Source organism: Ailuropoda melanoleuca, chromosome 7 (genome assembly GCF_002007445.2).
Source record: "Ailuropoda melanoleuca isolate Jingjing chromosome 7, ASM200744v2, whole genome shotgun sequence".
NCBI classification, from domain to species: domain Eukaryota; kingdom Metazoa; phylum Chordata; class Mammalia; order Carnivora; family Ursidae; genus Ailuropoda; species Ailuropoda melanoleuca.
In genome coordinates, this window is record NC_048224.1 from 59,666,023 (window position 1) to 59,676,289 (window position 10,267).

Sequence of the window (10,267 nt, forward strand, 5' to 3'; positions counted from 1 at the left end):
GCTTCCGCTGCCCCCCCCCGGGACCCCCGCAGCCCCGCGGCCTTGGGGGAAGGCAAGCGTATGCTCCTGGGTTTTCAGAAAAGCTAGGCCAAGGCTGGCTCCTGGTCAGCCAGGTCTGGGCCTCCGTCCGCAACAGCAGATGGGCCCCTGGAGGTCTGTGCAGGGCCGTGTGCACACTGCCCTCCTACATGCTTCGCAGGGGGCGGGCAGCTGGTCGGACTTCGGGTGTGGGCCCACGTCTGCTTGGTGTGGGTCGCAGGAGCCCTGAGGCAGAGGGACGGGATGCTGCTGGGGGGAGCAAGGGCTCACAAATTGGGCTGAGGGTGTGGTCTTTGACAAGTGCACTGGCCTGATGGGGGAGGGGCCTCCAGAGCAGCTGTGGGAAGATTCCAGAACACAAGGAAAGGGCCTCACTCACCACCTTTTGAAGCGGGTTGTAAAACATATCTGACCTGCTTGTGAAGAGAGCCCTGGGGCCTGAGCAGTGCCCAGCCCATTACCCCACCCATGATGGGCCGCTGCCAGGCACAGGCCCAGCACCGGACTCTGGCCACTGACCCCAGAAGGGGCCATCACTGTCCCTTGGGCCTAAGTGGTCCCTTTACCACATCCTTTCTAAAGTCCTATCTACTTTTTCTACTGGAGACCAACCAGGAGCATTTCCCAGAGGGTGGAGCGTTTTTCCAAGGTGTGGACTTAGGGGCTTTGTGGCATTGCTTCAGGTGGACGGGCCAGGGCTAGCCATCCAGTCCCCTGAGCTGGGCGCTGGGCGCTGGGCTCCCACAGCACGTCTCCACGCAGACACCTGCGTGTGGGCCTCCACTGGCATCTTGCTGTCTTTCCCAAGGATGGACTCAGGCAGGCCGTGGAGGGCTCCCCCTTGTTCTGAGGAGGGAGGGCACGGCCTGGGGTCTAGCGTTCACTTCCCCGTTGGCCCCTTGCACCTCATGCAGGGGTCCGCAGTCACCAGGCCCAGCTGTGCACCCAGCTGTCTGCACGAGGAGCGGGCTGGCTGGGGCTGCCTGCTGGGGCTGGGCATCGCCCCCGGGGCCCGTCGGCAAGCAAGGGGTCAGTGCCCCGCTCTGCTGTCTGAACGCCACATCCTCTGCAGAAATGACCCCTCCCTCCTTAGCCTTCACCTCCTCCAGGAAGCCATCCCAGAGCCCTCGGGATGATGTCTGTTGTTCTGGATGCAGCTGTGACTAACGGTAATGTGGGGTTCTGCACAGGGCCCTGCCGCGGGGGGGGCCTGTCCACCTATCACCCCTGGTGGTCACTGCTTAGGACCCCCAAGGCCTCTTGTCAGCGCAGGCTGAGGGCCAGCTCCCTCCTGCCGGCGAGGTCCAGGAAGGAGGGCTGGCATCGCAGAGGCAGGCCCAGAGCCTGGGGAGCGTGTTGCCCGGGCAAGTCCCCAAACAGGTAGCCTGCCTCCCTGAGCAGGTGAGCTAGTGAGCACGGGCTGGGGTGTCCTCTGAGGGCCACGAGACTTGTCACTTGAGAAATGGGCTGCAGGGGGGCCAAAGCACTACAGACCCTGCAGAGACCACCTGCCTCTCCCCGCAGCCCCTGGAATGCTCAGAAGCAGAAACCCCAGCTGTAGGTGGCCCTGGGCATGGAGTCCCGCGCCCTGAGAAGGACCTCTCCAGGCCCCCGGATCCCCTCAGGGGGCCACAGAGCTGGAACCCAGCCCAGCCGGGCCCGGGGCTGGGTCAGTCAGAGTTTGGTGGCTCACCTGTCGGTGTCCCTTGGAGGCCGAGTCTCCAAGGAGGAAAGGTCCTACAGAGACTCCAGGATACTATTTGGATGCGGAGAAAATCTGGGGAGCTTCGTGGAGGACAGACATCATGGGGGCAGGCTTTGAGAAGGCTTTGGAGCTCAGAGATGACCCCTCCAGGCAGGGGCTGGCTGAGGTGGTGGGCCCAACAGGGAAGCTGTCGCCATGCCCATTGGATAGACAGGGCACGAGTGTGGTCACCTGAGCCCAGCCTGGCACCCGTCTGCACACACCAGTCGTCACCCTCTGGGTCCCAGGACCCCACAGAACCTGCAGGGGTAGAAGGGGGGGCTCCAAGGAGCACAGCTCTGGGGACCCGCCCACCCCGTTGGCTGCAGCCCAGAACTTTCTCCAAAAAGAAAGGGCCCCAGGGGACGAAACTGCTTGGCCCCACCCCTCAGGCTCTGGTAGAAACGCCACAGCTCGCAGAGGCCTGAGTCACTCAAGGAAAAGCCGGCCTTGCCGGGAGTCCCTTCCCTCTCTCCCTCCCTCCCTCCCTCCGTCCTCCTCCTTCCCTTGCTTCCTTTCTGGGGTTAAAAATAGCTGGAAATTTCCCTTTAAAAGTAAGTCCACTTTTATTTTTAAGGGGGAGAATTGCTCAAGAGGGGCCAGGAGCCCCTGGGCCCAGGTGGGGCTCCGCCATCCCTGGCCTCGGCCTGTTTCTCAGGGCGGCCTGGGCTCCCTCCATTTGCTCCTGACACATTTAAACATGTTTAGAACTTCCGTCCTCCCCCACACTTCCCCAGGCCCCCTGTTACAAAGCAAGTGGGGCTGGAGATTGGGGTTTGGGTTACAGGGCGCCCAGGGACTTGTGTTCCTGAAGCAAACCCGAGCACAGACGTTAGCAGGTAGGGCACATCTGTGAGTTATTTCCATGTCTCCAAGGGGAAGGGAAAAAAAACCCCACCATCCTTAAGTAAGACCAGAATTCTTCTCTATTTCTTCCTTGACAGCTAAGGGAAAAATGTGCCAAAACCCAGAGGCGCTGCTGCATGTTGGCCTGGGAATGTTAGTTTAGTCGGAGACTCGCTCTGGGCCATTTAAATAAAAACAGGCACTTTGGTGGCAAATTCCAGCGGGTCGCGCCTGGGATTGGAGCTCTGCGCCCAGAAAGGGGGTTCTGTAACCTCCCTCTCTCCCGCCCTGGGCTCTTTCTCTTGGCTTCTCAGCCTCGTTATCATCACAATGGGCATTTCACTGGTAAACATTTGGTGCAATAATTCTCAAAAATCAGCAAGGAAAGTCAAGTCTTTCATGTGGCCGAGAGTGCATTGGCCCAGCTGGAGGTGAGGGCTCCTCACCCGCCCCAGCCTGGGTCTGCGGTGCCTCAGCCACCGGAGGGGAAATCAGCTGGCCATCCCTCGGGCATGCTCTCCGGGATGTGCAGGCCAGCTGCCCTAACGGGAGTAGGGCCCCTTGCAGCGACCAGGACTTGGACACGGGCGCCCAGGGCCACTGCCCAACCTGGTGGTCCAGGACACTGGTGCTGGGCTGAGCCACCGGGCTCTGACTTGCATTCATGCCGTTGCCCTGCGGGGGTGGGGGCCGTGTGTGGGCTGGGCACCCACCGTGTGGCACCTTGTGCCCCTGGCTGCCCCGTGAGGCTGGGCAGGGAGGGACTCACTGGTATTGTCACTCACTGGCTCCCCTCCATGGAAGGAATGCTGGTTCCCGGAGGTCAGGGCTGGGGAGGGGTGAGGGGGCTCTGCCGGTGCAGGGTGAGCGTGCAAAGAGGGGGGTGGCTCCCCTTGTCTTGCCCACCTGTCGGCAAGCTGGGAAGTCCCTCTGAGCCAGGGCACGTTCGGGTGCCAGGGGAGGTGGGCCACTGCCCCTGCAGGTGACACTCCCACAGGTGACACCCCAAGTGCTCCCCGGAGGCCCTCACTCACGGGGGCTATCTGGCCTCTTTGCCAGAGTGGGGGTCAGGAGCGTGGCTGTGCTAACGGCAGTTTCCCACTTAGGACAACGAGCCTCGGAGTTAATGCGAGGGAAGAACACGCAGGTGTCCCTGCTCCGCCGGCCAGCCCGGGCAGGAGCTCCAAGAGCTCCGTTCCTCCCACGGCCCTGCTGCCGAGGCCCTGAGGGTCCCAGGGAACCTGATGCCATGTGCCTCGTCCTAGGCTGCCGCAGCCTGCCTGCCTGCCTGCCTGTCCGCCCCGCCGTCTGTCTGTCTGTGGAGCTGGGCCCCTCACCCAGCTGTTAATACACCTGGTTCCGTGCTGAATGGCCACCTGAGCTGACCCAGCCCGGGCAGGGGGAGCTGCTGGAGGGATTTGAGCAGGGGTGTGGAGGAGGTCGCTGGGTTCTGCATGCAGTGGGATGGGTTTCCCAGACTTGAGTGTGTCTGTGGGGCACCTTCCCGCTGTGCTTGGCGCTGGTGCGGGACAGGAACCGAGAGCTTCCCTTCTCGGAGGCTCTCCGGGTGGTGCTTGAGCTCCAGGGAGGAGAAGAGAGGACGCTAGGCCGGAGTGTGTGGGGCAGGGAGGCACAGTGCCAGAGTCCCGTTCGGGCGGGGTCAGTACAGGAGGCTTGTGCGAGGAGGTGACCCAGGAGCAGAGGTCCAGGGAAGGAGGGGCAGGCTGTGCAGGGACCTGGGGAAGAACGCTCTGGCAGGCAGTTCCCTGCCCTCCCTCCTTCACTGTCCTCTCCCTCCCTCCCTTCTCCCGTGGGGACTCATCGCCCACTGAAGATGCCACAAGGAATTGGTGACTGCCTGGTGAGCCGCAGGCCCGTGGCGGGTCCTTCAGTGGAAATCCGGGTGACTTCGCTCCTGTCTGCACGCAGGCCTCCCTTGCTGTGTGGTTCTGCCTGCCACGAGGCCCTCGCAGATGTGATCGCGTTGAGACGAGGTCAGCCTGGAGCGCGGCGGGCCCTCCTCCCATGACTTCTGTCCTGAGGAGAGGGACATGGGGAGACCACAGGACCAGAGAAGCAGAGAAGCCCAGGACTGCGGAGGACTGCCAGCAGGGGCAGGAGTGGGGAGAGGCGGGAGGGAACCCCAGAACCTCTGCAGGGAACATGCCCTGTGACGCCTCCGTTTCAGACTTTCCACCCCAGACCTGGGAGAGAATAAACCTCTGTTGTCTGAAGACGCCAAGTTCATGGGTACTTGTGAGCATGACCCCCAAGGACTGACACAAGGGCTAATGGCAACGTACCAGGGGTCCTTTGTAGGCGGCTGCAGGGGTGTCCCAGGAAGGTGGAGAGGCCAGAGGGTCTTGGTCCCCTGCCGCCCTGCCCCCCCAGGGGCACGTGGACAGAGCTGCTCCCTCTTTAGCTGAAACAGGCACCTCGATGCCGGACGTCAGAGGGCTGGCCTCACCGCCAGCGAGCAGGGAGAGCACCGCTCTGTGTCCACCTCTGCGGTGCCCGATCATCCGGCCTCAGGCCGCGGGGAGGCCCGAGAGAGGACGGCCCGGTCCCGTTGCTGAGGCAGGCGCTCCAGGCTTTCCAGGAAACACAGGGAAGAAATGCATGGGAGAGCTTCGTGGCTGAGCTGCCCGGTCCGTCCGTCCGTCCGTCCTGCTCTGTCCGAGCCCGGGCCCGACCCTTGCAAGGAAAGGACAGAGCTGGCCTGAGGGATTGAGAGGCGGACGTTTCTGGTCTCCATGCTCCAGGGAGCCGTGAGGAGTGCACCAGGTCCTGGCTCGTCTGAGCGGCCGGTCTCCTCCGTGTGCCTCTTCCTCGCAGGAACGTGGAGCCCCTCAAGCCTCATCTTGCCCTCTCCTCAGTGGGCTTATCCTCTCGTGCGAGAGGCATGGAGTTTTGGTTCCAGGGAGACTGTGGACAGCAGGGAGGCGGCTCCTGTGGAGGGGCCGGGCTCTGCTCACAGCTGCTGGCCTTGGCCGAGCAGTCACGGCGTTCTGAGATCCCCTCCCCGAGAGGGGTCCAAACAGGCCTGTGCTCAGGGCCGCATGCCGCAGGGGTGGCCGAGCTGGGGCGGGTTCCGGAACAGGGCCTGCAGGACTCAGCGACGGTGGGGCTGTGCTGTGGGTGCTCCTCCCCCCTCGCCCAGCCAAGAAAGGCACCAGCTACCAAGGACCCCGTGGGAACCCCAGGAACCCGAGGCATGGCCTGAGGCTCTGACCAGCCCACCTCCCAGAGGCACCTGCCGCCTTCCCCACCGCAGATTGCCCCCTGAGCTGGGCCCTGTGCTGACAGCCATCTTGGCCCCGGTCCCAAGAGGCCCTGAGGAAGGAAGGTGCCATGAGGTGTGGCGAGCTCAGTCCTGGCCAGCACCGCGTCCAAGGGGCCAGCCTGCCCGCCCCACCCCAGCAGGAGGCCCCAGCTCCTTTAGCCCAGAGCCCAGGGCCCGGTTACCACCTGGACCCCTCCGGGCGGGACAGGCCCTCCGCTCAGGTGCAGCAGGAGGGCCGTGACCCCAGAGCCATGCAGGTCACGGCCAGGGACCCAGCGGGCAGAGACTCAGGGACGGCCACAGCCAAACACAGCCTCCGAGTGGGCATCCTCCTCCTGATCTTGGCAAGCCAGGGACGGCCTCGGCTTCTCAAGAGGGGAAACTGAGGCAGAGTGCCCTAGGGCAGGGCCGCACCGTCAGCCGTCGGAGGGCCTGGGCCTCCCCAGCTGCTAAGCTTCGTCTCTCTGCAAAGTCCCTTTTTTTCACTTCAACACCAACTGAGGAAAAACAAACATGTTTGTACTTACCAGCTACATTTTTTTTACACAAAAGAAATGGAAACCGCCCCCCCGCGTTGTAAAAGTTCAAACGCACGAACAAGCATACAGTCCCGTTGCCTACCCCCCCAGCAGAGGCCGCGTTTGAAATGAAAGGGGCGTTTCTTTTCTCTGTGGTTAGAACCCCAGGGGGACATCTCGGACCCGCGGGCCTGCCTTTGGGGTGGAGGCACATCGGGGGGGCCCAGCCCCCCAGGGCTCCTCTTCTGCCGTCTCCCTCCCCCGACAGCTAGGCACACCGTGAGGGGCAGGAACTGTAGTATTTCCGGAAGGTTTCTTCGAACATGGTTTACCCCACTGGATCAGGACTCGCGCCTGAGGACAGGAGTCGGGGTGACAGTGTGTCTGGGGGGCCGCAGCACCTGACACGGCCTGGACACTCAGCACGTGGACGAACGCGTGAGTAGTGGGAGACCTTCTGAGCCGGCCCACGGCATCTTTCCCATCTTCTGTCCCACGATCCGCTGGCTCTCTGGCACCCCCCCCTGCAGCCACACCCCTCTCACAGGGGGGCGTTCACCCCTGGGGCCCAGGGTCCTCAAGGTCTTCAGGTCAGGAAGGCTCTGGGTTCTGGGTGGGCTGGGAGCATGTCGGTCGGGCGGAGCCAGTGGACCAAGATCCTTGGTCCAACTGGGGGGCCTCGTGGCCTGGCAGTGGCCGTGAGCATTCCCTACAGCCGGGGCGGGGGAGGGTGCGTGGTGGGAGGCGCTGTCAGCTTCTGAGCCATCAGGGACCGGAGCAGGGCTGGAGTGGTCGGAGGGACCCTGAGCCCCACGTTCCTTGTGCCCTTCCCTCGGCCTCAGGTCCTCTGTTCCACGGTCTCCATGCAGCCTGGCACCCAGGAGCGGCGAGAGAAGCCTCCAGGGGCCTCGCCCGGGGGCCCTGGGGTGCCCCTGCGGGGGGGCCCACAGAATCGGTGTCCAGCTACACACTTAATTGCTCCCACGGCGTGCGTTCTGATTGTAGACAGAGTTTACGTTTGCTCGGGGTACAAATGCTCTTTGCCCCAGTTAAGACCCATCTCCAGAACAAACAGGCTCTGTCCTGTCCCATGGATTTCGGCTCTTCTCACTACCCCACGAGCGCTCCAGGTCAGGACGCTTCACCTCCAATGTCGACCCCAAACAGGAGGGGCAGCGGGCAGGCGAGCCTTTGCTCGGGGGTGAGGAGGGCTTCCCATCTGGCAGTTGGAATCCTAATGCCCGAGGGAGAACTCGGGGTTGTCTCTCAGGCTTTGGGGTGAGCGCCCCAATCCGAGTCTCATCTCGGCAGCACCCGGGAGGTGGGGGGCAGGGGTTAGGCAGGCGACTTTCCTCCTCTGTAGGACAGACTCACTCCTGGGACCCAGGACGGGATAAAATGGACCAAGTGGATGCTCGGGGAGTCTGGGTCTGGTTCATGGTCAACACCTTCGGTGGACAGCTGTGGTTTGCAGACCACTGCCCCAGTCATCTGCCCTTGTGTTTGGACGTCTGGTGTCCAAGAGGTGGCATGTGACCTGGGCTGGCCAGGACAGAGTCCCTCTTCCATAAGAGATGCTGAGCTGGGGGGTCTCAAGCTGTCTTTGTCATGCTGTGGGGAGTGGAGCCCGAGGAACCCAGAGACAGACAGGGGTCCAGATGGCATCAATGGAGCCGCTGGATCCAGCCACACCTGAAGCTGTGCTTAAAAACCCCATTTATCCTTCCAGGGCTCTACTGTTTACAAAGCAATGAAATGTTCATCTCCTCCTTTTATTCACAATGGTCCTGCTAGAAGCTGGGCAAGACTGTCTCGCCTGCAAGACCACTGGGACACAGAGCCAAGAGGGAGAAGACAGCATTCAGCATGGCCCAGGGAGCCTGTCTCCCTCCTCAGACCTCTCCAGAAGCTCCCTGGCTGGGGCAAGTTGCTGCCTGCCTGTCCAGCCGGCGTGTGAATGACCGTTCGGGGCTTCCTGAGCTGACCTGCCAACCCATCAAACAGCAGCCAGCAGCTTCTCCAAGAGGCCCACTCACTGGTTTCTGCACCGCTGCCACGCCAGCCCAAGAAAGCCCCCATGGCCAGCCACCTCGGGGCTTAGTGCAGACCCTCGGCGGAAGCCTGTCACAGCAGACCCTGAAACCACCCGCTTTCTCCCCAGGCCACCTCGGCCCCACTGCTGTCCACACCGCTGGCCCTCTGCCCACCCAGGCCCAGCATTGGGCACCCTCCCTCCGGCTGTCCCTGTGCTCACTTCCTCCCGCCACGGGGAGCAGGGGCTGCCTGCAGCCGGTTGAGGGAGGGTGTTGGCTCCACATGGGAAGCGGCCCGGCCCCAGCGGGCTCCCACAGGCCGCACTGTGCCTGCCCCTGCCTCCGTCCTGGGCTGAACAGGTGTTTCCGCACACACGCAGGGGCTTGGAGGACCTCAGAGCCACACGGCAGGAATCAGAGGCCCCCGCAGGCCCCCCGCCAGGACACGGTTTCCGTTTACTCTTAGAAAAAAGTTCCCACCTTAGAGCCAGGCCGTGGCGGGTCCCCTTGAGGCCCCCAGACGCTGCCCAGCCCCGTGCCCAGCCTGGCCCTTGGGACCAGCGGGGCACCACGGAGCTGCTCTCGCCCAACTCCACGCACCCTCGCTGTTCCCGAGTCAGGTCCAGCTCTCCTGCGCGCCCCTCTCACCTCTGAAGTGGGCCAGCGACACCCCCACAGGCAGCTGGAGTGGGCGATGGCAAACGGCGGCTCAGGCCCCAGCCGTGGGCGGGACCCCTGCAGGTTTAGAGATGGTGCCTGAAAGGAGCAGACCCGGGTTACGGCAGAAGGAGAGGGAGGGCTGCCGTCCGGGGGCCTCGCCTGGACCGGGTGACCCACTCTTAGGTGACAGCCTCCCCTGGTACAAAGTCTTCAGCCAGCGGCCCACAGGGGGTTCCCTGTGCCCCTGTCCCCAGCATCCTGCCAGACCTCCTGGCACACGAGATGTCCCCTAGGGCTGTCCCCTCCCTCACTGACAGCAGAAAGCCCGAGTTCAAGGCTTCATTCTGCCACGCACTGACTTTGTGACCATGGAGGAATCACCTCACCTTTCAGAGCCTTACTTTTCTCCTCTGGACAATGGGACTATTTCTGCCTACCCCACTCACCCCACAGGTCTGGCCAAGGATTGAAAAGGTAGCCCAGCCTGAGAATGCTGGATGTTATGAAGACGTTAGACTCAGGCCGCTGGGAAGCTGAAGCCGCCTCAGGGTGCGGTAATTCACAAAGCAAGGCAGGCCCTTGACAGTTTCTTTACAGGATTGCATGGAACCCTTCCCCGAAGCACCCAGTCCCTGAGACCCCTCAACACCGTCCCCCGGGAGGGGCTCTTCCCAAACCAAACTGACCTTGAAATGTGTTTATCAGGATGGGGATACATCCTCCTTGGGTCCCAGACTCAGACCCGTGGGTTACGGTCGGACTTGGAGGGCATTCACTGAGCACACCCTGGGCCAAGCCTTGCACCTTGCTCTGGGCGCTGGATTCTGGCCTTGGAGAGCCCCAGCCTCACAGGCTGCACAGGGTGTGGGCAGGGAGGTAGCCTGCTGTCCCTCAGCTGGAGGCCCTTGACCAGGAAGGGAGGGGAGAGGGAGGAGGGGGAGGGGTCTCTGAGCCCCCAGCGGGGCTCCTCCCCTGCAGGAGGGAGCATATGTGGGCTGGGAGAAGCCAGGAGGCCCTTCCAAGGAGGGGACAGTGTGTTCTGGACTCAGAACGGACTGTGGGGTGCAGACCGTGCCCTAGCCAGCCCAGGTGCTCAGGACTGGGGGCCTGAGGCTGGAATGGTATCTGACAGTCCTTCTTTGGG

The 10,267-nt window shown here is 63.0% G+C and overlaps 1 protein-coding gene across 4 annotated transcripts; it reads right to left on the minus strand.

The window, feature by feature from the left end:
* Positions 1-2,349: 2,349 nt before the first annotated feature.
* On the minus strand, positions 2,350-9,935 carry LOC105239932 (nascent polypeptide-associated complex subunit alpha, muscle-specific form-like). 4 transcript variants are annotated; one of them, XM_034664845.1, is made up of 3 exons: positions 9,810-9,935; positions 9,112-9,219; positions 2,350-5,323 (listed from the first exon to the last, which is right to left on the minus strand). In XM_034664845.1, the coding sequence occupies exon 3, from the start codon at positions 4,891-4,893 to the stop codon at positions 3,697-3,699; it is 1,197 nt and encodes a 398-aa protein (XP_034520736.1). In that variant the 5' UTR covers positions 4,894-5,323; positions 9,112-9,219; positions 9,810-9,935; the 3' UTR covers positions 2,350-3,696. The 4 variants fall into 4 exon arrangements, with proteins under 4 accessions (XP_034520736.1, XP_034520737.1, XP_019660908.1 ...); XM_034664846.1 differs by having other exon boundaries at positions 9,112-9,928; XM_019805349.2 differs by lacking the exons at positions 9,112-9,219; positions 9,810-9,935 and having other exon boundaries at positions 2,350-4,661; positions 4,933-8,163.
* Between the last annotated feature and the right edge of the window lie 332 nt (positions 9,936-10,267).